This window comes from Arvicanthis niloticus, chromosome 5 (genome assembly GCF_011762505.2).
Source record: "Arvicanthis niloticus isolate mArvNil1 chromosome 5, mArvNil1.pat.X, whole genome shotgun sequence".
Classification (NCBI taxonomy): domain Eukaryota; kingdom Metazoa; phylum Chordata; class Mammalia; order Rodentia; family Muridae; genus Arvicanthis; species Arvicanthis niloticus.
Window position 1 is genome coordinate 4,217,487 of NC_047662.1, and position 27,454 is coordinate 4,244,940.

A 27,454-nucleotide genomic window follows, 5' to 3' on the forward strand; every position below is an offset into this window, starting at 1 on the left:
TTCCCAGCACTCACATGGCAGCTCACACCCGTAACTCAGACATGCAGACAAAACACCAATGAATATGGGTGCTGGGAATCACACCTCTTTTTTTTTTTTTTTTTTGGTTATTTTTCGAGACAGAGTTTCTCTGTGTAGCCCTGGCTGTCCTGGAACTCACTCTGTAGACCAGGCTGGCTTTGAACTAGGACATCCGCCTGCCTCTGCCTCCCAAGTGCTGGGATTAAAGGTGTGTGCCACCACCACCCGGCTAAAATCAGCTTTTAAAAGCTAAACTTCACCCTTTTAAGGAAATGCAGACAGAAGAGCTGTATCCAGGATCTTTATTACTGTGACGACAGGAAGATCTGGGGAATGGGACAATGGTAAAGACTGTCTTAAAACTCTCTGCAAGCCCAAGATGGCGCATGCCTGTGATCTGGGCACTCATGAAGCAGAGGCAGGAGATTCTAGGGGGCCCAGAGACCTGCCTGGGCAGCAGGGTAAGAGCCCCCTCCCCTCCAGAGAGGCTCACCACAAGCAAGTGAGACACAGATGGGGGGTGCGGGAAGGCACGACTAGTTCGTGAGGCCAGTGCTCTACCGGTGTCCAGCAAAGGAGACTGAGACTGGGCACATTGCCATGGTTACAATCAAGATGGAGCTAATCAATGGTGGAAGCCTTCCACAGCCTTGGTCTTTCAGGGTCCTGCTGCTGCAAAGTGGAGTCTTGACAGATCCATCATGCCAGTGAGAAGCTCCTCAGTGTCCTGCTTTGCAACCACAACAATGACCCGACCTAGTCGCCCTGATGACAATGTCCACCTGCAGTGATCTCTGGGTCCTTACAAGAAATCATTCGCTGATAGCAAAGGTTTGCCCAAGCTTGGCACACGTGTCCATTCAAGGCCGGTGGGTCCCATGGCAGCATCTACAGCCTCAAAGTCAGAGTCAGCCAGACCATACCCAGATTTAAGGAATCATGGATTTTTTTACTTAACCTGGAGGCTTTCTGGATGTCGGAGCAAGTTTTTCAACATAAAGCTTCATGATTAAAAAGACGCAGAAATTAACAGATGATATGCAATCATCTAACACTTGATTCCAGTGCTGGGAGGTCCGATGGCATCGAAGGAGCAGGGCAGTGAGTTGTCCGCCACACCTGGTTGCTAAGGTCCACATAGTTCAGGTCAGCCTCTCACTCAAGTCCACTGAGCCTGCTCAGGGCCCAGGCAGTCCGTGTGCTGTACCAGAGAACCCGTGGGTCAGGCTGATGCCTGGTTTCTAGACATACTTTTGTGGCCCTTTCTTGGAGAACTGAAAGGCCATCCTCTTCCTGTTCTGAGAACACCATGGCTTCCTTCACAAGCTCTTCAGGAAACACCCCACACCCAGGACAACCAGCTGTCAAGAGGTCTGGGGCCAAGTTTGAGATCAAACAGCTTAAAAGCCTGAGAGCTGGTGCCACAACACAGACCTGAAAGGCAGCCCTTGGACACTGGAGACAGGAGGGCCCAGAGTTTGAGGCCAGTCTGAGCTATAGGAGGCCCTCCCTGTCTTAGAGGGAAGAAACCGGAGGCTTGAATGCCTCTTACTACAGCACATTCTCCAGGTCCATGAACACTGGGCACGAGCAGGTCAACAGCGATGGCCCACTCAGTCTCCGGGACAAGGTATCCAGGCAGAAGTCTCTCTCCATGCCCAGGCTTTATTTCCTTCTTTGCCGTAATTTGTGTCTAGGGACTGCATTTCCATACTCTCTCTCTCCAATTTTCTCAGATGCTCCAGGAAGACTTAAATTATAATCGGTGGTGACATAAGGAATTGTCCCTTCGGGCCCAGGCTGAAATGAAAATACAAAGAAGCAACATGGAGACCTGTCCACAAGTAACTGTGTGTCATTCCAATCACATAAGTAAGTGTATGTCTCCAGAGGGCTGGAGAGATGGCTCAGTGGTTAAGAGCACTGACTGCTCTTCCAGAGGCCAGGGTTCAATTCCCAGCATGCACATGGAAGCTCACAACTATCTGTCTGTAACTCCAAAATATGACACCCTCACACAGACACATGTGCAGGCAAAACACCAATGCACATAAGATGGAAATGAAAAATGAAAAAAAAAAAAAAAGTGTATGTCTCCTGGACCCATCCATTGCCTTGACCGCTGACGAGGTCAGCTTGGTCTCGCCTGCCTGGGTTTCCTGGAGGCCTGTTCCATGTGGACTCACCTGGTTCTTGAAAACACAATGTGGAATGGAAATGGAACCAACCAGCAGACAGTTCACAGTTTTTAGCTCCTCTGGAGGCAGAGGGGTGAGGATGTGGTAGACCCGCCTGTCCATGTCAATGCCTCTGCAGATACCTGTAGGATACAGAGTGGGGTCAGCCATCTGCAAAGCTGCACTTTTCAAGTAAAGGTAAAATTGACCATAGAGTTTTAATTTTGAATTTTGGGGGTGAATATATGGCCCAGCAGTTAAAAGCATTTGTTGCTCCTCCAAAGGACCCTGGTTCCATACGAACATAGAACCCATATGGTGACTCCCGTAGGGTCTGATGCCCATCTATGGCCTCTGGGCACCAGGCATGTGATGCAGACAGACATGAGGAATAAATGAAGGAGTTTTCACCTCCATGTCTTGCTTTCAGGATACAGTGCAGCCGCAGTGACGGGCTGGCCCGACAGAGGAAGGGCACTTCCTATTCTTCCATGAGACCCAAGCTCGGCTCCCAGCACCAACTCCAGGCAGCTCATAACCAACTGTAAAGCCAGTTCTAGGAACCCAACACCCAACACCTCTGCTCTCTATAGGCTTCTGAACTCACATGAACATACCCACATAATTAAAAAAAAATTTTTTTTTGAGACAGGGTCTACATAGCCCTTGTTGTCCAAGAACTTGCTAACTTGACAAGATTGTCCTCAAACAGGAGACCCACTTGCCTGTGCCTCCTGAAGCGAACCATGATGCCAAGCTAAACATAAATTTTAAGAAAGTGCCATTCAAAGAATCTGGTCATCCGTCCCATGGTCAGCCATGAGGGGCTGAAACAGGTAACAATATGTGATGTAGGTAAAACGCTGCCACCTGGGAGCACAGAGAGACATTGACTTCTCCAGCGAAAGGTGATTTTCTATGTCTGGTACCAAATAGTACAGTGCACAGGCAGAAGGTCTGTTGTCTCCAGTGAAGAGGACAGGGTAGGAAGCATCGTTCACTGTTCACTCACCAAAGCCCAAACAGTCACATATGGGGTTCTGGGCAAGCAGGATGGGGCCCCGAGTGTAGCCTTTCATATCATCCACGATCCTGCACAGGCCAACCCAGCTGGCATTCACAGCGTACAGGATGTGGGTGGGAGCAACATCCGCGTGTGTGACCCGGACAGCGACTGCACTGAAGGGCACCTGGAGAAGAAACCGGCAGTGTGCACCTTGCTCTTCAGCTTCTACTTTGAGACATGTCTTCCCGAGGCCTCAGACCGACAGTTCACTGCCTTAGGCTCCTGCACTGAGTTAAGAGGCGTGGACTACAACGGCCGACTTAAGAGACTCTAATGATGGTGGGCGTATTTTGTGCTCTCATGTGTATACTTGGAGTATATACATGTGTAGTCAGAAGTTAGTGTAGGTTATCACCACTTCCACCACTCTCCATGTTGGCTGAATTCGCAGGGTTCTTTTGCAGACAGAGTCTTACAATGTAGCCCAGGCTTGCCTGGAACAACATGTAGACAAGCCTGCCTCAAAACAGAAATCCAACAGAGCACCACACCAGGTTCCCCCTTATTTTCTTCTGAGAAAAAGAGTCTCTCGTTGAACCTAAGGCTTGCTGATTTGGCTAGACCGCCTGGCCAGCCCTGGCCAGCAAGCCTCAGCAATCTTGTGTCTATCTTCCCCTGTGCTGAGGTTGTAGGCCCGTGCCAGGACACCCAGACAAAACCTAGGGTTTTGAAAGCACCAATTAGGGAATGGCTCGGTGGATGGAGTCCTGGCCTCTGACAATGCAGGAAGCCCTGGGTGTGGTGGCACATGATGATTCTCATGGCACGTGGTAGACAGAGGCAGGACGACCTGTAGCTCAAGGCAGCCTGGGCTACACTTCCGTTCTTCCTGCACTTCTGTCCGTGTGAGCTTCATTCCTTTCTCTTCCCAACTTACAAACAAACCCAAACCACGGGTAAGATGGGTAGCACTGAGCGTCAGCTGGAGGCTCGCAGGACATCTCTCTGTAGGTGATTAGGGAAAGCTGTGCTGTTTAGGAACAGCTAAGGAGATCAAGGAGATCCAAGGACGGGAAAAGGGAGTCAGAAAGGTCAAGAGGTCACAGGGCCTGGAGGCTATGGCTAAAGGGACGTCCTAGCAGCTCTTGGCAGCCAGCCTCAGCTCAGCTTTTCTTCTGCATGTGGGCAGCATTTACTAGCTATGCGTTCCCGAGTATGAACCTGCTTTCTTGTTCCCTTGTTTTAGAGGCCGACCTCCCATCACCGTCATGCTTCATCATCTAGAACACGTGCCACGAGTCAGTGACAATTCTGGAATTTTGCTGTCTTAAAAAACAAAAACAAAACACTACAGAAATAGTTTAAGAGTATGTTTTTTGTTTTAATCCCAGGTGTGGGGACATGGGGTGGCTTGGGACTATCCATATCGTGCCTGGCTAGGATTTGACTCGTGCCCTGCAAAGGGTGGTTTTGCCAGCTGCAGACAGTTTGTGTGAGTGCGATTGTGTGACTCTAGGAATTCTGGGAACTTTTCAGAGGGTGTATGAATGCTAGGGTCCTGGGGGGAAGGGGGAATTGTGGTATGTTAGTAGCCTTGCTCAAAGAAACAAGAAATTAAACTTAAATTCAAGGATCTCCCTCTCCCCCCCCCTCTCTCTGCCCTTATCCTTCTTTCTCTCCTATTTAATGATAGGAGGTAAAACCGGCAGGAAAGGGAGACCCTACAAAGTAGCCAGGCGGAGCTGCAGGCCACTCCGCCCCTCAGAAGGACCAGAGCAGAAGGAGAGCAGGGCAGGCTCTGCCTAGGGCTCAGTCACCAGGCACCTCCGCCCTTCCTATAGACGTAACACAAAGTGACTTCTTTTTTGACATATCCTGGTAATCATGTCCCAAGTCTTCCCTTGTATGAAGCACAGGGAACTCTACAGGACTATTCTACAGTAGAGATGTGTGGGGACACTACTTGCTTTGTCTTCAAAGCAATGCTTCTTGGTTTAAAAAACAAAATGCCGCCGCCGCGTGTGTGGGTCTGATGGTTTGGATGAGAATGGCCTCACAAGCTCCTAAGTGTGAATGCTTGGTCCCCAGACGGTGGAACTGTTTCAGAAGGATTATGAGGTGTGTCCCTGCGCAATGGGCAGAGGCATCAAGACTGGCACACTTCCCAGCGAATGTAAATGCAGATGTGAGGTCTCAGTGCTTCTCCCCCTCCCCTGTCAGACTCAGCCTGTGAACAGGGAGCACCTTACTCTGTCGTCAGCCTCTGAACAGTGAGCCGGAGCAGTTAACCTCGTATACGCCGCCTTGGCCACAGTGTTCTAACACAGCAACGACAAAGTAACCTGAGACTATGTGTGTGTGTGTACGTGAGTGTGCACACATGCATGTGAAGCTTAGGCTGAGTGTCACCCCACATCGGGGAAGGCTCTGGGTTCAATCACCAAACACATACTTCTGCTATCTGAGGCTATCTCCATCACCCTAGATCCTAACACAATAGCCGTTTCCCCCGAACCAATTCCTAGCAGCCTGGATTCTGCACTGTAGATGCTTGGCTGCTGGAACCTGACAGGACTATAAGTAGGTCCACAGGAGTTGCTCTAGGTACCGGAAGTGGCAGGGCAGCACCTGAGACATCCCAAGGCATCATGTACTACCCTCATGCAGTTAGAAAGTGCCAATGTGGGGCAGCCACAAGATCAGATAACTTATAGCTGTCATGAAACTACAGCACATGACAGACACTGAGGCTTGCCTGCCAAGGACCAAATGCCAGCTCTGCATCTTCTTCTAGACGACCCAGCCTCACTGTTCCTTAGTCTCCCCATCTGAAAAATGGGGACAGTATCAGAAGCCACACCACAGGGCTGTTTTGAGAATTAGGCAAGCAAAGAGTTATACAGGAGCCGACAAGCACACACCGGGACTCGGAAGCCTCAAGCATCTTATCAGTATCAGATGATATCCCCTCCAGCTCCAATTACCTGATAGGGTGTCAGGCTGTGCAAAGGCCTAAGTGGCTCTGGCACTGGAAGCATTAGCTGGCTCAGGTAGCCCAACACTGCCAGATCTCGAAAAATCCTGTTGTATTTGGCCCTGAAAAGCAGAGCAGAGGATGGTGAATAAAGAATCACAGCGACCACATCCACAACAGCAGCTCAGTGACAGTGACCACACCCACAACAGCAGCTCAGTGACAGTGACCACACCCACAACAGCAGCACAGTGACAGTGACCACACCCACAACAGCAGCTCAGTGACAGTGACCACACCCACAACAGCAGCTCAGTGACAGCACAGCAACCCACAACAACAGCTCAGTGACAGCGACCACACCCACAACAGCAGCACAGTGACAGTGACCACACCCACAACAACAGCTCAGTGACAGCACAGCAACCCACAACAACAGCTCAGTGACAGTGACCACACCCACAACAGCAGCTCAGTGACAGTGACCACACCCACAACAGCAGCACAGTGACAGTGACCACACCCACAACAGCAGCTCAGTGACAGTGACCACACCCACAACAGCAGCTCAGTGACAGTGACCACACCCACAACAGCAGCTCAGTGAGTGACCACACCCACAACAGCAGCTCAGTGACAGCGACCACACCCACAACAGCAGCTCAGTGACAGTGACCACACCCACAACAGCAGCTCAGTGACAGTGACCACACCCACAACAGCAGCTCAGTGACAGTGACCACACCCACAACAGCAGCTCAGTGACAGTGACCACACCCACAACAGCAGCTCAGTGACAGCGACCACACCCACAACAGCAGCTCAGTGACAGTGACCACACCCACAACAGCAGCACAGTGACAGCGACCACACCCACAACAGCAGCTCAGTGACAGTGACCACACCCACAACAGCAGCTCAGTGACAGTGACCACACCCACAACAGCAGCTCAGTGACAGTGACCACACCCACAACAGCAGCTCAGTGACAGTGACCACACCCACAACAACAGCTCAGTGACAGCGACCACACCCACAACAGCAGCTCAGTGACAGTGACCACACCCACAACAGCAGCTCAGTGACAGCGACCACACCCACAACAGCAGCTCAGTGACAGTGACCACACCCACAACAGCAGCTCAGTGACAGTGACCACACCCACAACAGCAGCTCAGTGACAGCACAGCAACCCACAACAGCAGCACAGTGACAGCGACCACACCCACAACAGCAGCACAGTGACAGCGACCACATCCACAACAGCAGCACAGTGACAGCGACCACACCCACAACAGCAGCACAGTGACAGCGACCACACCCACAACAGCAGCTCAGTGACAGCACAGCAACCCACAACAGCTCAGTGACAGCGACCACACCCACAACAGCAGCTCAGTGACAGCGACCACACCCACAACAGCAGCTCAGTGACAGCACAGCAACCCACAACAGCTCAGTGACAGCGACCACACCCACAACAGCAGCACAGTGACAGCGACCACACCCACAACAGCAGCACAGTGACAGCACAGCAACCCACAACAGCAGCACAGTGACAGCGACCACACCCACAACAGCAGCACAGTGACAGCACTGCACACCAACAGTGTCACAGTGACAGCACACATCAGGTAACACTAGATTTTCCTCTTTCAAGATATTCTCAAACCCTAGGGTTGGAGATATGGTTTAGTTTGGAGGGCCTGCCAACATAGCCAAGACCCTGGTTAAATGGCCTATATTACTTACACACACACACACACACACACACACACACACACACACACACACACACACAATCGGAAAGCCTGCCTTGACACAGTCCTCTGACCACAAGGAATCCTAAAGACCCCTAGCACTAGCCAGTAGGCCACAAGCCTGGCCTCCATGCTCTCACTGGGCAGCAGCCCCAGAAGCCCCGCCCCATGCTCTCACTGGGCAGCAGCCCCAGAAGCCCCGCCCCATGCTCTCACTGGGCAGCAGCCCCAGAAGCCCCGCCCCATGCTCTCACTGGGCAGCAGATCCAGAAGCCCCGCCCCATGCTCTCACTAGGAACCACTCTCCTTTAAAGGTATAGCAATAATAGACCTGAAGATTATATTATTTATAAAATTATATTATATTATTTAACATAAATTATTATTATTATTACTATTAATGATAACCCTGTTAAGATTATTCCCTTTTTGTTTATAGGGCTTCACAGTGTACTATAGGTTGGCCTTGAACCCATGATGCCCGTCTCTGCCTCCCCAGTGCTGGGATGATCTGCAAGAGCCACCATGACCAGCTCGGAGCTCACACCTGAGCACAGCGGCTGGCCGCTGCAGGGGAGCCTTCCTTCCAAGTGACTCTGTACTCACCTGTTTTTTTCATTTTTACTACTTAAGAATTCAGAGTAAACAGACAGCACTGTATGTCCAGTGAAGACTGGAACTGGACTAGACTCTTTCTCTTCTTCAGTAAACTCCAAATTGTCTCCAAATTCTGGAATTTCAAAACCTCGGTATCTTCTGATCTTGCTTTTTGTATACAGGCCATCTGTGAGGTCTACGAACTCGGAGGTGAGAACCGGCATTAATTTATCCCGACCAGAAGACAACTGAACGACATAGTTGGGAGACAGCACTCGGATCAGGTCAACAAGCAGCAGCATCCCGTCATCTGTGAGGAAAGAGATGCCACGGGCATAGTTAAAACAATATAGAGAAGCCATGGCCAGGCAGCAAGTGCACATCTGACACCATCTGCTGCCCTCTTCTGGCTTCCACGAGCACTGCATGCAGTGTTTGACAGACTAGAAAAATCAATTCAAAAACAACCAAGAGCCAAGCAGGCGGTGGTGGCTCAAGCCTTTAATCCCAGCACTTGGGAGGCAGAGGCAGGTGGATTTCTGAGTTAGAGGCCAGCCTGGTCTACAGAGTGAGTTCCAGGACAGCCAGGGCTATACAGAGAAACCCTGTCTCAAAAAACAAACAAACAACAACCAAGAGCCAAGCAGTGACAGTTCATGCCAGAAGCAGGATGGATCTGAGTTTGAGGCCAGCCTGGTCTACAGAGCAAGTGCTGGGATATCCAGCACTACACAGAGAAAGCCTGCCTTGAAAAACCAAAAACAAACAAACAAACAAACAAACAAACAAAGTGAAATATGTAAAACTATCGATTGGTTTTTCCTTCTAGTCCCTGCTCCTGGAATAACGGCTCTGAGACTACATATCAACAAACGCCTTGGCCACAGCTTTGGCTCGTTCAACGACTAGCTCCTAACTTACTTAATGCATTCACACTATTCTTTCTTACTTCTTCTCAGTCCCAGCCTGCTTCTTCCTTAGTGTCTTCCTCAGCATCTCCCACGAATCTCTTGCAATTTTCACTATTTCCCAGAATCCCCTCTCTTCCTGCCAGTGTCTCACCTATTTCCTGCCTCAGCTCATTGGCCATTGGCTTTTTTATCTATAAGAGATACTCTCTACAGAATAAGCCACAATTCAAAAGCCCCACAGTTGGAGCTGTGGCTCTGCATGCCGGGAGGTCCTGGGTTTGATCCTCAGCATCACATAAGACGGGCAACCATGACAGATGCCTACATCCTCTGCCCTGGGAGCTCGCAGTAGGATTAGACATTCAGGGATGTTCTCAGCTACAAGGTGCCCACGCTCACTCTCATCCGAACACTACGGTCCATGTGTACTGAAATACACGGCACACCCTGTCATCGTGAGTCTGTGCAGTGTTCATGGCCGCTGGCTGCATGACCAAACATGTACACGGCTTACCTGACACCCAACCCATCGTGTTGATGACAAGTGGGAATTCTCTCTTGTAATCTCTGAACACGTATTTTACTATCTCAATGTAATTCTCATAGTCATTGTGACAGTTCATCTTCCCAAAATACACCATCTTCTGTGGCTTCCTCGGGTGTGTATAAGGTGGTCCTAGGAAAATGAGAACAGGGCAGTTAGTAACCAAGCACTTGCCTAAGACTTATTAATACTCTAGGGCACTCAGGAGGCAGCTGAGTCTCTGTGAGGTCCAGGACTGCCAAGAGGTACACACATAGAGAAACCTTGCCTCAAAACAGTTAAAACATAAAAGAATAAAAGAATCCAGGGACTTAGCCAGGCTGTGTTGGCACAGGCCTTTAATCCCAACACTCGGGAGGCACTCAGGCAGATCTCTAAATTCAAGGCCAGACTGGTCAACAGAGTTCAAGTACACGCAAGTGGCCAATAGGCACTGTCCGTATGAGTACTCAAGAGGGAAGCACTCAGTATTAACAGTCATGGGAACACAGAGCAAAACCCCTAACCCTGCTTCACACCTGCCTGGGGTGGGGTGGGGTCTGTAATCAAAATAACCACCACTGGCAAGAACCAAGAGTTAGTTATTCTCATGTTACCTAGCAACCACAACTCTAGGCCATGAAAGCTGGGTCTCCACTGTGTGCTTGTCCACTGTGCTTAAGGCAGGCAGTGATGTTGACAGCAGCCAAAGGAAAGCCCTTCCATGGTGGCTTCAGAGTCAGCGGGGGAAGGCACTGCCCATGAACTGCACCCCAGCACTACAGGAGAAGGGGATGGGGAGCTGACCACTGCCTAAAACCTTGCAGTCCAGCTAGTCCAGGATAGTGGTCTAGTAGCAGAAAACCAGGAGACTGGCCACCTCAGCTGGAAGTAAAAACTCTTCAAGGCTCTAACTCCACACATGCACCACGGAGCGGAGCGTACACACACCACCCACATACCACTTACACCACATGCACACACCATGGAGTGTGTACACACCACATACATCAAATGGATGCACCATGGAGTATACACATACCACACACACACCACTTACATCAAACACGCACACCACAGAGCGTGTACACACCACATGGGCACCACTTACACCAAATGCACACACCATGGTGCGTGTACACACCACACACGCACCATGGAACATGTACACGGGTTCATCCCCAAGCATCCAATAGCTGGATGGACAAAACCACGGGCTGCCCACACGTGCTGAGTGACAGAAGGACACTCAGCCATGTGGAGGAACCTAAGATTGTTTTTACCCATCAAGCTGTCCCCCTGGGGATGGAGTCTGACACATTCTCTAACCTAGACCCAAGTAAACAGCCAGATGGAGGGATTCACGTATAAGACTAAATAGGTACATTCCTGGGGACAGAACTAGTCTAAGCAGGAACTAAGGGGAGGGGAGATGGGGAGATGGCTTAGCAGTTGAGAGCACTGGTTGCTGCTCCAGAGGTTCTGGGTTCAATTCCCACATGGCAGCTCACAACTGTCTCTAACTCCTGTTACAGAGGATCCAACACTCTCCTAAAGACATACATACAGGAAAAATACCAATGTACAGAAAATTTTTAAAAAATAATAAATTAGAGAGACAGCCAGGCAGGCAGCTAGCCATATGGATATCTGGAAATTTAACAGCCCTGAACTATACACCTGGGAGAGGCTAAAGCTATTACATTCACTCTGCATTTTTTTTTTTTTTTTTTTTGGTTTTTCGAGACAGGGTTTCTCTACTCTGCATATTTTAACATTCTAAAAAAAAACATAGAAATTCTACTTGCATTCTGAAACAGGAAAGAACATTACAGGATAACTGGTGAATCCAGAAGAAAGCATCTGTAGACTGGTACTGGGTCAGGGCTTGTTTCTTATTGCAGACACACAGGTCACCACAGGTCACCTCGGATGCTATTAGGTTGACATGTGTTTGTAATTTACGTGTCGGCTCACAGAAGAGCATGAAGCAGCTCTTTGTCCCAGTTTTATCTGTGTGCAACTCCAGTTCCAAGGGATCCAACACCCCCCCCCACTTCCATGCAAGTGAAACGGTATGCACACAAGTTACTTTTACATAAAATGCTTCTCTCTCTTCAAGCACACACGCCCAGGCCACGGAGGCCAGAGGCAAAGTGAGTCACTCTGCACATTTTTCATTTTATACAGAATTTTGTGAGTAGCATGTTAATACATACCCAGAAGTGGTTCTGTGATGTTAAGTAAAGAAATACAGCCAGGAGGAGTGAACTCCGTCTGCCCCAGGTCACATTCCAGATAGTCAACTGCGGGAATGCTGAAAATTGTGTGAGAGAGAGAGTGATATCTGAGGCAGCCTTCCTCCGGGAGGATGTGTGACACCCAAGCATCATCATCCCGTGTGGCCTTGTAGCCTTTCTACTCAACGAGGCGAGGGCTGCAGTAGGCACGGCCCCGTGCCATTCACGACACGCGGGGATTCCACAAACTAACACAGGGCTCAGTCCTGAGCTTGGGGGTAACACCTGGACCAGCACAGACAGAGACCAAGCATCCCTCTGCTGCAGATCAGAGTCAGGAGTGAGGGGGAAGGCTACCGCACTGCAGAGCGCATAGCCCAGCTGACAGCACAGAGAGCTAAACACATCCCCAACTCAAGTCTGTCCATCAAGCTGGGCATAGTGGCTTATGCCTGTAATCACAGCCCTAGGGAGGCTGAGGCAGGAGAATGGCCAAGGCCAGATTGGTCTAGAGAGTGAGGCCACACCTTAGAAGATCAAACAAAACCAAGTTTCTCCATTTGAATCTCACTTCATGCCCAGATGACCAATGAAAACACAAGCAAGCTTACCTATTCAATAACTGGTTAATCAGTATTCTATTGAACGTTGATTTTCCAATGTCACAAGCGCCACACAACAGGATGACAGGGCAGCCATCTACTTTTGCAGGTAAAACAAACAGTGAACCCTGGTGTGAGCCAGTCCTTAGGACTCTAGGTCTGAGCAGTGACTGAGACCACAGGGACTCGGGCATTTACAAGAGGCAGCACTCACCAAAGGACACGCTGATCAACTCCTCCAGGGCACACAGTCCGCTCTCACTCAAGCAGATGCCTTGCTTCCTCTTCTGTCTTCTGATGCCAATTTTCTTCAAAGCTACAAACTCAGCATTAACCCGAGCAGGAATGTTCTGAAATATAACAACTGAAACTGTAAGGAAAGTTTTTAATGAACATACATTTGTTTGCTTCTAAGTTAAAAGCTTCCCAGAGAGAAAACAGAACCCAGGGCAGAAGCAACTGCAGCTGGAGAGTAAAGGCCGTGTGTATTTCACTGAGGCCTGCTGGGAGCAGACAGAAACTATAAAGGGCACGTGCTTGCTGACAAGGACGAGCGGGTGAAAGATCTCCACCAAGCAGATGAGAAGAAGGAACCTCCCACAAATACACCTCATGCAATCAGATTGCAGCACAGTGCAATCAAAGAGGGCGTTCCTGTTCTGGGTGCCTCCCACTACTAGAGCTGCTTCTTCTGAGAATAAAAATGTAACCATGAGTTGAAGAGATGGCTTCGTGGCTAAGAGTGATTACTGATCTTGCAGAAGACCACAGTTTGGTCCCCAGCACCCTTGTCAGACAGTTCCCAATCAACTGTGCTCTACTCCAGAGAATCTGATGCCATCTTCTGGGCCTCCTGGAAATATGTGGCATTCACAGACATAAAAATGAAAACAAAAAACTCTTCAGAATACAATCACACAAAGGGGTAGGGAGATGGCACAGTCATTAGGACCAGAGTTCAAATCCCCAGTGCCCATGAAGACCTAAGGAGATGTGGAGGTTGCCTGTAACTCCAGCACTTGGGAAGCAGAGATGGGAACCATGGGAAAAGCCTGTCAGCTATCAGAGCTGTAACTGGAGGGTCCCAGGTTCAGCAACAGACCTTGTACACGAGTAAGTGGGGGATGGCCTGAGGACCACACGCCACATCACGTTCGGGCCTCCACACGCGCATTCATGCACACACACCTCACACAAACATCCAACCCCACACACAAATAAAGAAGTAAAAATTCAACCACATGAGCCACTGTAGTAGAATCTATGTCTATAATCCCAGAACTCCAGGAGACAAGAGGAATACAACATGAGGCCTCTGGTACACAGTAACACTCTGTCTCCAAGACAACAACAGAAGTGTGTGTGTGTGTGTGTGTGTGTGTAGAGGCGGTCCAGAGGTTAGGGGGACTTTTAGCGCTTCGGGAACACTGAAGCTCTGTTCCCAGCATCCATGCTGAGTGGCCTGTAACTTTCTGTAACTTTAGCTCCAGAGGGATCCATCCCACCCCCGTCCTCCACAGAGGATCTGCACTCATCTGCACACACTCATGTAATTAAATACTAAGCCCACAATTCCAGAAGCACATCCTCCACTAATCACTTCACTCCCCTCTCACAGCAACTCTTGGCCCGCTGCTCTCGGCTCCACACCACCAATGCTTTAGTGCTCGGGGACCATGAGAGGATTCTAGTGTAGGCCTGTCTCTCTCCTCCTGTCCTCTGCCTGGGGGAAGGTTGCTGCACAGCTGTAATCTTTGCAGACATACATCTACTGATTGATTGGTTTTTTGAGACAAGGTCTCTCTGTAGTCTTGGCTGTCCCAAGTAGACCAGGCTGGCCTTGAACTCACAACAGATCCTCCCACCGCTGCCTCCTGAGTACTGGGATTAAAAGTGTGTGCCACCACACCATGCTTCACATCAGCATTTAAAAGGTTGGGGACTACAAGGGTCCCTGGAGAAGAACCTGTCTCAAACAACAAACAAACAAACAAAGGGAAGAGAAGCTTCCTACAAGGCCACCCTGGGAGGCATTTAATCCCAACACTCAGGTGGCAGAGACAGACCAGGCTAGCCTGGTCTACAGAGTGAAGTTCCAGGACAGTCAAAGCTACACAGAGAAAATCCTGTCTCAAACAAAAACAAAACAAATAAAAAAATTAAAGGAAGGAAGGAAGGAAGGAAGGAAGGAAGGAAGGAAGGGAAGGAGGGAAGGAAGGAAGGAAGGGAGGGAGGGAGGGAGGGAGGGAGGGAGGGAAGGAAAAAAGGGAAAAGAGAAAAAGAGAGCGCCTGCTGTTCTTTCAAGGACTGGGTGACTCTTAGCACCACATGGAGGCTCACACCAGGCACACATGCACACATACAGGCAAAATACTCACATATACACAGAATAATAAATACTCACATATACACAGAATAATACATTTTTAAAAATCATTTAAAACCAGTTGGTGGTAGAGCACATGTTTAATCCCAGGATTTGGGAGACAGAAGCAGGAGGGTCTCTGTGAGTTCAAGGCCAGCCGGGTCTACAGAGCTAGTTCTAGGATTGCCAGGGCTACCCAGAGAAACCTTGTCTCAAAATAACTAACTAAATAGATAATGAGATAGATAGATAGATAGATAGATAAGATAGACAAAATTTAAAGAATGAGATGCCCATAACCATACAAGAAGCCTACAGAACGCCAAATAGACTAGACCAGAAAAGAAATACCTCCTGTCACATAATAATCAAAACACAAAATGCACAAAACAAAGAAAGAATTTTAAAAGCAGTAAGGGAAAAAGGCCAAGTAACATATAAAGGCAGACCTATCAGAATTACACCAGACTTCTCACCAGAGACTATAAAAACTAGAAGATCCTGGACAAATGTCATACAGACCCTAAGAGAACATAAATGCCAGCTCAGAATACTATACCCAACAAAACTCTCAATTACCATAGATGGAGAAACCAAGATGTTCCATAACAAAACCAAATTTACACAATATCTTTCCACAAACCCAGCACTACAAAGAATAATAGCAGGAAAACACCAATATAAGGAGGGCAATTATACCCCAGCATGAGCAAGAAAGTAAGCATCTTCCAACAAACCCAAAAGAAGATAACAACACAAACAATGCCTCCACTGTTAACAAAAATAACAGGAAGCAACAATCTCCTCTCCTTAATATCTCTTGATGTAAGCAGTTGACCTGACGGCTGGCTAAGGCACCGCAGGTCTGTCGGCTTGGTAAAGCGGTGACGCTGACTAAAAGCGGCTGCCTGCTTTGAAAAACAGCTGCCAGCTGAAGGAAGCAGCCCCCCCACCCCACCCCCTCAAAGCTGCTGACAGCGCTGCGCATCAGCTGCTCTGAGGCACAATCCAAGATGGCGGCTGCTTAGGCTCAGGTAGAACTACCAGTGCACTGCGCATGCACTTAGGAATTTGACTCCAGACCCTCCCGAATGGGGCATGCAAATGAGGTACCACTAGGGTACCACGAACCTGGCCAATCACCCCCTCCCGGGCGGGGCATGCCAAGGAGTATGCTAATGAGGCATTGCAAATGGACCAATCGGACACCTCCATGCACTTTGCCACGCCCAGGGCTGGGGGTATATAAGCAGCCCGTTCGCAGTCTCTCCCAGAAATCTAAAAGAGCACTTCCAATAAAGGCTGTGTTGAGAAGGATCCGGTTTGTTGCGTCTTCCTTGCTGATCTAGGGGGTGGGGGGGTGGGCGGTGTGCACATCTTAATATCAATGGACTCAACTGCCCAGTAAAAAGACATAGGCTAACAGACTGGATATGCAAACAGGACCCAGCATTTTGCTGCATACAGGAAACCCACCTCAGAAACAAAGACAGACACTACCTTAGAGTAAAAGGCTAGAAAACAATTTTTCAAGCAAATGGTCCTAAGAAACAAATTGGAGTAGCCATTCTAATATCGAATAAAATCAACTTTCAACTTAAAGCTATCAAAAAAGATAAGGAAGGACATTTCATACTCATCAAAGGAAAAGTCAACCAACATGAACTCTCAATACTGAACATCTATGCAGCAAATGCAAGAGCACCCACATTCATAAAAGAAACCTTACTAAAGCTCAAAGCACACATTGCCCTTCACTCAATAACAGTGGGAGACTTCAACACCCCACTCTCAGCAATGGACAGATCAAGGGAACAGAAACTAAACAGAGATACAGTGAAACTAACAGAAGTTATGAACCAAATGGACTTAACAGACATTTATAGAACATTTCACCCTAAAACAAAAGAATATACCTTTTTTCAGCACCTCATGGTACCTTCTCCAAAACAGATCATATAACTGGTCGCAAAACAGGCCTTAACAGATATAAAAAAAAAATCAAAATAATCCCCTGCATCCTATCAGATCACCATGGTCTAAGGCTGGTTTTCAATAATGACAAAGACAAGGGAAAGCCCACACTCACATGGAAATTGAACAATACTCTACTCAATGATAATGTGGTCAGGGAAGAAATAAGGAAAGAAACTAAAGACTTTTTAGAATTTAATGAAAATGAAGACACATCATACCAAAACCTATGGGACACAATGAGAGTGGTGCTAAGAGGAAAACTCATAGCTCTAAGTGCTTACAAAAAGAAACTGGAGAGGGCATACACTAGCAGTTTGACAACACACCTGAAAGCTCTAGAACAAAAAGAAGCAAATACACCCAAGAGTAGACAGGAGGAAATAATTAAACTTAGGGCTGAAATCAACCAAATAGAAACAAAAAGGACTATACAAAGAATCAATAAAACCAGGGGCTGGTTCTTTGAGAAACTAAACAAGATAGATAAACCCTTGGCCAGACTAATCAGAGGGCAGAGAGACAGTATCCAAATTAATAAAATCAGAACTGAAAAGGGGGACATAACAACAGAACCCGAGAAAATCCAAAAAAATCATCAGATCCTACTACAAAAGCCTATATTCAACAAAATTGGAAAATCTGGATGAAATGGACAATTTTCTAGACAAATACCAGTTATCAATGTTAAATCAGGAGCAGATAAACCATCTAAACAGTCCTGTAACTCCTAAAGAAATAGCAGCAGTCATTAAAAGTCTACCCACCAAAAAAAGTCCGGGACCAGATGGTTTCAGTGCAGAATTCTACCAGACCTTCAATGAAGACCTAATACCAATTCTTTTCAAACTATTCCACCAAGTAGAAACAGAAGGAACACTTCCCAATTCATTCTATGAAGCCACAATCATGCTCATACCTAAACCACACAAAGACCCAACAAAGAAAGAGAACTTCAGACCAATCTCTCTAATGAATATTGATGCAAAAATACTCAATAAAATTCTCGTGAATAGAATCCAAGAACACATCAAAGTAATCATCCATCATGATCAAGTAGGCTTTATCCCAGGAATGCAGGGTTGGTTCAATATATGGAAGCCCATCAATGTAATCCACTATATAAACAAACTCAAAGAAAAAAACCACATGATCATCTCACTAGATGCTGAGAAAGCATTTGACAAAAAATTCAGCACCCCTTCATGATAAAAGTTTTGGAAAGATCAGGAATTCAAGGTCCATATCTAAATATTGTGAAAGCAATATACAGAAAACCAGTAGCCAACATCAAACTAAATGGAGAGAAACTTGAAGCAATTCCACTAAATTCAGGGACTAGACAAGGCTGCCCACTCTCAGCTTACCTATTCAATATAGTACTGGAAGTCCTAGCTAGAGCAATTAGGTAACAAAAGGAGGTCAAAGGGATACAAATTGGAAAGGAAGAAGTCAAAATTTCACTATTTCGCCGGGCGGTGGTGGCGCACGCCTTTAATCCCAGCACTTGGGAAGCAGAGGCAGGCGGATTTCTGAGTTCAAGGCCAGCCTGGTCTACAGGGTGAGTTCCAGGACAGCCAAGGCTACACAGAGAAACCCTGCCTCAAAAAAAAAAAAAAAAAAAAAAAAAAAAAATTCACTATTTGCAGATGATATGATAGTATACTTAAGTGACCCCAAAACTTCCACCAGAGAATTCCTAAACCTGATAAACAACTTTAGTAAAGTGGCTGGATATAAAATTAATTCAAACAAATCAGTAGCCTTCCTCTACTCAAAAGATAAACTGGCTGAGAAAGAAATTATGGAAGTGATGCCCTTCACTATAGTCTCAAATAATATAAAATACCTTGGTGTGAATCTAACCAAGCAAGTAAAAGACCTGTATGACAAAAACTTCAAGCCTCTGAAGAAAGAAATCGAAGATCTCAGAAAATGGAAAGATCTCCCATGCTCATGGATTGGCAGGATTAATATAGTAAAAATGGCCATCTTGCTGAAAGCAATCTACAGATTTAATGTAATCCCCATCAAAATTCCTACTCAATTCTTCACAGAGATAGAAAGAGCAATCTTAAAATTCATTTGTAATAACAAAAAACCCAGGATAGCAAAAACTACTCTCAACAATAAAAGAACTTCTAGGGGAATCACCATCCCTGATTTCAAGCTATACTACAAAGCAATAGTGTTAAAAACTGCATGGTAGCCGGGCAGTGGTGGCGCACGCCTTTAATCCCAGCACTTGGGAGGCAGAGGCAGGTGGATTTCTGAGTTTGAGGCCAGCCTGGTCTACAGAGTGAGTTCCAGGACAGCCAGGGCTACACAGAGAAACCCTGTCTCGAAAAACAAAACAAAAAAACAAAAAAAACAAAAACCTGCATGGTATTGGAACAGAGACAGGCAGGAAGATCAATGGAATAGAATTGAAGACCCAGAAATGAACCCACACACCTATGGTCACTTGATCTTTGACAAAGGAGCTAAAACCATCCAGTGGAAAGAAGACAACATTTTCAACAAATGGTGCTGGTCCAACTGGAGGTCAGCATGTAGAAGAATGCAAATTGATCCATACTTACCTCCTTGTACAAAGCTCAACTCCAAGTGGATCAAGGACCTCCACATAAAACCAGATACACTGAAACTAATAGAAGAGAAAATGGGGAAAAGCCTCGAACACTTGGGCCCAGGGGAAAAGTTCCTGAACAGAACACCAATGGCTTACGCTCTAAGATCAAGAATTGACAAATGGGACCTCATAAAACTGCAAAGCTACTGAAAAGCAAAGGACACCGTCAATAGGATAAAGCAGCAACTAACGATTTGGGAAAAGATCTTTACCAATCCTACATCCGATAGAGGACTAATATCCAAGGTATACAAAGAACTCAAGAAATTAGACTCTAGACTATCAAATAACCCTATTAAAAAATGGGGTACAGAGCTGAACAAAGAATTCTGAGGAATCTCGAATGGTTGAGAAGCACCTAAAGAAGTGTTCTACATCCCTAGTCATCAGGGAAATGCAAATGAAAACAACAGAGATTCCACCTCACACCAGTCAGAATGGCTAAGATTGAAAACACAGGTGACAGCAGATGCTGGTGAGGATGTGGAGAAAGAGGAACACTCCTCCATTGTTGGTGGGATTGTAAACTGGTACAACCACTCTGGAAATCAGTCTGGCGGTTCCTCAGAAAATTGAACATAGTATTTATTACCTGAGGACCCAGCTATATCACTCCTGGGCATATACCCAAAAGATGTTTCAACATACAGCAGGGACACATGCTCCACTATGTTCATAGCAGCCTTATTTATAATAGCCAGAAGTTGGAAAGAACCCAGATGTCCTTCAACAGAGGAATGGATACAGAAAATGTGGTATATTTACACAATGGAGTACTACTCAGCTATTTTTTTTCCCCCCCAAGACAGGGTTTCTCTGTGTAGCCCTGGCTGTCCTGGAACTCTGTAGACCAGGCTGGCCTCGAACACTACTCAGCTATTAAAAACAATGAGTTCATGAAATTTTTAGGCAAATGGATGGAGCTTGAGGATATCATCCTGAGTGAGGTAACCCAATTACAAAAGAACATATATGACATACAGTCACTGATTAGTGACACTGATTAGTCACAACACCTAAGACACAATGCATAAACCACATGAAATTCAAGAGGAAGAAGGAAGACCAAAGTGTGGGTGCTTTGGGTTTTTTTGTTTTTTGTTTTTTCTTTTAAAGGAGTAGTATAATACTCAACCAGAGCTCTCAGGGTTTAAACCTCTAGTCTGAGAACAGAAAGGGACTCATGGCTCCACTTGTATAGGTAACTGAGGGTGGCCTCCTTAGGCAACAGTGGAAGTGGAGGACCATGGTCCACAAAAGTTTGGATCCCCAGTGTTGGGGAATGTGAGAGCAGGGAGGTGGGATTGGGAGAATGGTGGGAGCTCACCCTCATAAAATTGGAAGAGAGAGTATGGGATAAGGGGTTTTGGGGGAGAAAGGAAGAGGAGATAACAGTGAAAGGTAAATATGTAAAATATATCCCCCTCCCCCCCCAAAAAACAAAACAGATAATGGGTCTGGCAAAAAAAAAATTAGTTTACTTATTTCAAACAATTTTCAAAAGTTTCCAGGAGATGCTTATTGGCTAAGATCTTATTTTAAGCTCTTCACAAAAGAATTTATGGCCGGGCGGTGGTGGTGCACACCTTTAATCCCAGCACTTGGGAGGCAGAGGCAGGCGGATTTCTGAGTTCGAGGCCAGCCTGGTCTACAGAGTGAGTTCCAGAACAGCCAGGACCACACAAAGAAACCCTGCCTTGAAAACCAAAAAACAAAAAAAAACAAAAAAAAAATTTATGTCTCTGTTTAATATTCTCAAGAGAGATGTAAATCCTAATTTCCCTCAACAATTAATTGACAAAAGAGGAGCAATTTTACAAAAAGTAGAAGCTCTCATTAATTGATATATTATATAGATTGAATAATTGTTGGCTGTTTTATAATAGTCATTTGATAAAAGAGATCATTAATAAAGAATTATATTTCTTTAAATAGTGTCTCCATGACTCTCTGAGGGTGGAAGGAGCATGCTTTGTTTACTCTTAACTTTCTAAAACTGAAAGCTCATGGCAAATCTGCCGCTGACTGCCTCTGGCATCGCTGAGACCAATAAAAACTATGCCTCAACTATGTGGAAGGACCCTCTTACCCTTGAATGGGCCAGGATATATGGGGCCGAGGATTGATATGACTGTTTGATATCACAGAAGGCACAGCTAAATGGCCGCCAAAAAGATTGATGAATTAAATAGATACCCCACAAAACCAGGCCCAATTATAAATAAGATGAATAACAATTGACATCCAGGGAAGAGAAATTTTCCCTGAGAATTCCCTTCTTTTTTCCTTCCCAGATAAAAAATTAATCACTGGTGATGTCTGCTGTTAGGAGTTCTAATCCTGATGCTGGCTTCTGGACTTATACTACTCAGACCTCCAATGGGCCTTTGACAAGGACATCAAACAGCTATAGACTGACATCACTAATCTGAAGAAATCCCTCATTTTGCTGTCTGATGCAATCCCCCCAAATTGCAAAGGACTTTATTGGAATTGAATTCTCTTTTACAATAGAAAAGATTGTGTACAGCTCTAGACTGTGTACAGCCCTCAAAGAAGAATGCTGCTTTTACATACACAAAACAGGGATGATTAAAGAGAGCATGAAATAGGCCAGAGAAGGTCTTGAGAAAAGACAGAGAAAGAGAAAGAAAAATGAGAGCTTGTATAAGAATTGGTCTTCAACCTCTCCATGATTGTTAACCCTACTTCCTTCCATCTTGGGACCATTAATTAGGTTATTTTTGCTTATTTCCTTTGGTCCCTAGGCCTTAGATAGGCTGACTAAATTTGTGAAACAACAGATAGATAATCTGATAGCAAAATCTATTCAGATACATTATCATAAGTTAGCTATGGAGGACCATAAGACTCTAGATGAGGATGTTACTCTATCCAGGGTGCTCCCAAGTCCCATCTCCACCCAACCTAAAAGAGGGGACTTCCGCCCCTAGACCAAGCAGAGAGGGGCCACCAGAACCCCCTCTGTCTGGCGATCTGAATTCTTGCTTAGGCTGCGAGGCTAAGCATTGCAAGGGAATATAAATAAAAATTAAAAATATGTTTCTGGGTTCCCTGAGGGACAAGCCTGACTGCATAGGGGTTGATGTCAAAAGTATCCCCTCTCCAGAAAAAAGACATCAAGACGGGTATGGCCCTCATGCCTCACTGAACAACGACGGGAGGACTGGAGCCATTACAAGGTCCCCTTTAATTACTGGAGGTCAGGCCTCTATCCCTGCCTTGGCAAGATTAAAATCGCCACAGCCCTTCTATACTTGGAGAAAGAAGGAGATGTCAGGGGCAGCCCTGCTTATACACTGAAGGCCTAAAATCAACCATAAGCCTAAAATCAGCAATAGGCCTGACATTCATGCCTGCTAACACAAAGTCTTGGGTCTCTATGGAAAAACACTGAAACAGATGGCTATAAGCTATTGTAAACAGGCAGCTTTTGTGGAAATCTACCAGCCTGAGTAGGTATAGGTCTTGTAAATAGGCAGCCTTCGGGGATAGTATCAACTTAGATAAGGACAAGTGAATCATAGACAGTCATAGTGACCTGACCCCTGAACCTTCATCCAGCTGATATCCTGTTCTGAAAGATATCTGTACTCCCCCCTGAATGCCTATGCTCCTGTGTCATCCCCTTCCCCATACCCTGCATTTTCGTGTTTATGGTCCCTGTGTTAAAGGGTGGAAATTGTGATGTGATGGGAAAAAAAAAAAAAAAGAAAGAAAGAAAGAAAGAAAAGAAAAAGAAAAAGAAAAAGGAAATGGCGCAGGGTGTCCCCCTGGCTCTGCCGACTTAGCTCCTGACAATCCATTTTCTTGTTCTCAGAAATACTTTGAATTATAAAACGCTATTGTGGTTTTTGTTAATATGCTAGGTCAAATAATTTTTATTGATTTCATTTTAAACTTCAAAGTTTGTAATGAGTTAAAATGTCCTTCAATGTAATTATAGGTTATGTTTATTTTCGTATTGTGGGATGCCGGTTAATCCGCTGAACGTTTTGGAGAACTGGATTCCTTTTTGGGAGTTTTATATATGAGCACTGTATTTGCATGATTTTCCCTTTCTCTCCTTCCTCCCACTCTCCCCGACCCCCATGCTTTTAAAATACATCTTATTATTTAATTATTGTTCATATATGTATGCATGTATAAGTGTATATGTATATACAAATACTGATAAATAAAGTGGGAAAAAAAAAGAATAAAAATACCATTTTTTTTTTTTCGAGACAGGGTTTCTCTGTGTAGCCCTGGCTGTCCTGGAGCTCACTCTGTAGACCAGGCTGGCCTCGAACTCAGAAATTCGCCTGCCTCCGCCTCCCAAGTGCTGGGATTAAAGGCGTACGCCATCACCGCCTGGCAAAAATACCATTTAAACAAAACAAATGCCTGGTAACCCGTGACCTGGGAGGCATAGAAACAGGCTGTGAATGTCGCCCATCCAGCCTAGCCTACTTGGCAAGCTTCAGGCCAGCCAGAGACTCTGTCTCAACAGACAGACAACTCCTGAGTAACAAAATGGTAAGGTGTCCTCTGTCTACTACACACATATGAACACACACACCCCTGAACATACACACATACAAGCACATATACAGAACTGTCTGTTCCTCCCAAGGCATCAGGGTCTCAGGGGCCGGTCCAGGGGGACTTCCTCCCAACACTTTCACCTCTCCCTCCCTCTCTTCTTCTCTCCTGTCATCCCACTGCTGTGTTCAGGAATTCCCTCACAAAGGTGCTGCCCAGCTCTGGCTCCACCATGCTTCGCCCTCAGCCTCTGCTTCACTTCCTTCTTATCCTTTCAGAATAAGTCTTTTCCTTCTGAGCCCTTCAGTGTCTACCTCTCTCTTCCTACCTCCTGACCTCATCATGAGGGCATCCCTCAGCAATCTACTGAAACCTGTCTGGTCCAGATCTTCATCCTTTCTCAGACTACCTTAGACTGGCAATGTCCCCAACCCTGGTCATTCTTCAGGCTCCTCTGTGACTTCTGTACCTAACTTCCTCTGAAGTGACACTGCCCCGACCTTATATCCTCTCCTCTCGAGCTACACCAGTGTGCATATATGTTGCTCGCTCTCTCTCCCTCCCTCTCTCGGCTCATTTGTCTTCTTTGACACCCTCTCTGCTGCACCCCCCAAACGCACAGCACCCCCCCTTTCTCCTAACAGCACATGCCACACTCTGCCTACTCGACATGTGCAACTGGACGTCTCTTTCCTTCTTCACAAAGAGGTGAGTTATACTGGGCAATGAAACCAAGGAAACAGGGAACACGGTCAGGATGACCGTTCTGTAAGTGCCTGTAAGCGCCCGCCACGCTACATTATGTGAGGTCAGAGGATGACACCCAGGAATGTTCCTCTCCTTCTGCCATGAGTATCCAGGACAGAACCCACGTAAGTCAGGTTGTTCAGCAAGTGCCTTACCCATAATACCCCTCTCTCCCTCCCTCCGACCCCCCCCCCACTATCTCATGCTAACACATGTGATTCTCCAGAACACCTACCCCACTCACAGAACAGAGGGGATGGTCATTCTGAAAGAGGTCCCTACACAGCCATTCGGCTGACTGCTCTGATGCCAAGGATCAAGGAGCACTGGCTTTACCTCCTGCAGGAGCACGTACGAGGAGCATTTATAGGTCTTCAGGAAGTCCACAAAACGAGTCTGCACCCGTTCCAGAATCAGAATGGAGCCCAGAGAAGGGAAATACCGTACTACCCAGTTTCTGTCATCTGCAAAGAGAAGAGCAAGACACCTCAGCAGCAGCAACAATTCTAGATCCTGCATGGTTTCGTCCGAACTGCTAAGCTCAGGCTGTCGGGAGCTTCACAGGTAAAGCGGATGTCCCCACATCTGGGAGGAGACACACCATCCAAGTGTGCCACCTACTAGCGTCAACTTTAACACTTAAGACACACACACACACACACACACACACCCGTGAGGACTAAGAGCACAACGTCCAGAACATACTAAGCTCTTACGATCGATCATTAGCCGAGATATAGGAAGATGAAACCAATTACCAAGTTTCGTGTAAGGCTTGAGCAGGGCCCGGATCTCCCTTCTGATCCCCCTTTCACTTTTCTGAGGTTGTGAGTACGGAACCCCATTGATGGTCAGGTAAGAGTGGGTGTAGACAGAAAAGACATCTTGGGGAGGCTGGCCTTGTTTGATGATATAGCCATATATTTCCAACTGGCCGTAGATGCAAGTCACACGGCAGATCCCACTAAAAGTAAAACCCTAGTAGGAAAAGAAAAAAAAAAAAAAAAATTATGGATACTGACACTAAAAGCTGAACAATTCTAACACCTTAACTTGCTAGTTACCTATCAAAATGACTTTTCTTTCTTGAGTCAGGGTCTCAAGGCCCTGACTGTCCTAGAACTGACAATGTAGAACAGGCTGTTCTTCAAATCATTAAAATCCAACCATCCCTGCATTCAGAGTGTGTGTGGCCACTCTGTTTCTAAGTATGGAACCACCCAGCACTGGGGCCGGCAAAGGCTGCTCACTGGATACAAGCAGCGGCTGCTCTACCAGAGAACCCGGCCTTGCTTCCCAACACCCATATGGTAACTCACAACCTTCTACAACTTCGGTTTCAGAGGCTCCCGTGGTGTGTAATAGCCTCCTCAAGCACTGCACATGCGCTGTGTGCAGAAACGGAGGCAGAGCACATTCAACACAAAACAAAACCAACTACACTGTACTAAGTAACAAACATCTGTCAGGTTTTTAACCTTACCCTAAACACAATACCTCCATTGCAGCTCACACCCGATGCTTACAAAGGCTCACAGCATGCCCAATTCCTGAGGCTTCACTTCTGGACACGAGAGGGGCAATGTCCCAGACCAGAGTCCACGTCGGACTGCCTCCGTTTGACTCCTGGCCCTGCCTTGCTACTGTCTAACCTCCTGCAAGTTAGTTACTTTGTCTTTCGGCCCATAAACACAGGAAACAAATGGCAACTGTCACTCCCGTGAGAGACGGGGGTGTTAAATGGTTTCGAACGCCTGGAACGCTGGCGGCTTAAGTGCCAGTCAATCCGACCCATTACTTTGCTAGTAGCTGGCAGGCCTCCAGGCTCCGGAGCAGGAGGATGAGGATGGACCTGCATCCCGAGTCCCGCGGGCGACTCACCTCTCCGGGCGGCAGCATCAGCAACACGCGGCCCGAGCCTAGGTCCCGTACGGGCTGGGTGACGTTCGGCGACACCCTTTGGAAAGAGATCTCGGACTCGTTCAGGGGCGTGGAGTGGTTGCGGGGATTGAGCAGGCTGCAGGTCCCGAGCTGGGTGGAGGGCGCGGGCGGGCCGCTCGGCGTGGGCTGGCTGCGGGGCGCCGGTCGGCTGCGGGCCCGGATTTTGCACTTTACCGCCACGTGCGCGCCCGCGGGGACACCCTGCTTCCATTCCCCGCCCAACGCGTGTGCCCGCAGCAGCCGCCGTCGCAGGCGTCGCAGCTCGCCCCGGGTCAGAACCCCAAACCGGCGACGGCCCCGACGGCTGAGGAGGAGGTGGGGCCGGGCTTTGCGGACCCGCTGCCAGGAGGAGCGGCTCGGAACCCGCCGGAGCATCACCTCCGACTCCGCCATGCTTGGCCCGGAACCCCTCCGGCAGGACGATCTCGCGAGACCGCGT

The 27,454-nt window shown here is 47.2% G+C and overlaps 1 protein-coding gene across 2 annotated transcripts; it reads right to left on the reverse strand.

Annotated features, from left to right (window-relative positions):
• Positions 1–308: 308 nt before the first annotated feature.
• Positions 309–27,447, reverse strand: Nol9 (nucleolar protein 9). Of its 2 annotated transcripts, none has more exons than XM_034502765.2 (12): positions 26,956–27,447; positions 25,833–26,052; positions 25,411–25,538; positions 13,026–13,161; positions 12,821–12,911; positions 12,189–12,286; positions 9,961–10,122; positions 8,545–8,845; positions 6,189–6,300; positions 3,211–3,388; positions 2,208–2,341; positions 309–1,821 (listed from the first exon to the last, which is right to left on the reverse strand). In XM_034502765.2, the coding sequence occupies exons 1-12, from the start codon at positions 27,406–27,408 to the stop codon at positions 1,687–1,689; spliced, it is 2,148 nt and encodes a 715-aa protein (XP_034358656.2). In that variant the 5' UTR covers positions 27,409–27,447; the 3' UTR covers positions 309–1,686. The 2 variants fall into 2 exon arrangements, with proteins under 2 accessions (XP_034358656.2, XP_034358657.2); XM_034502766.2 differs by having other exon boundaries at positions 12,821–12,908; positions 26,956–27,445.
• Between the last annotated feature and the right edge of the window lie 7 nt (positions 27,448–27,454).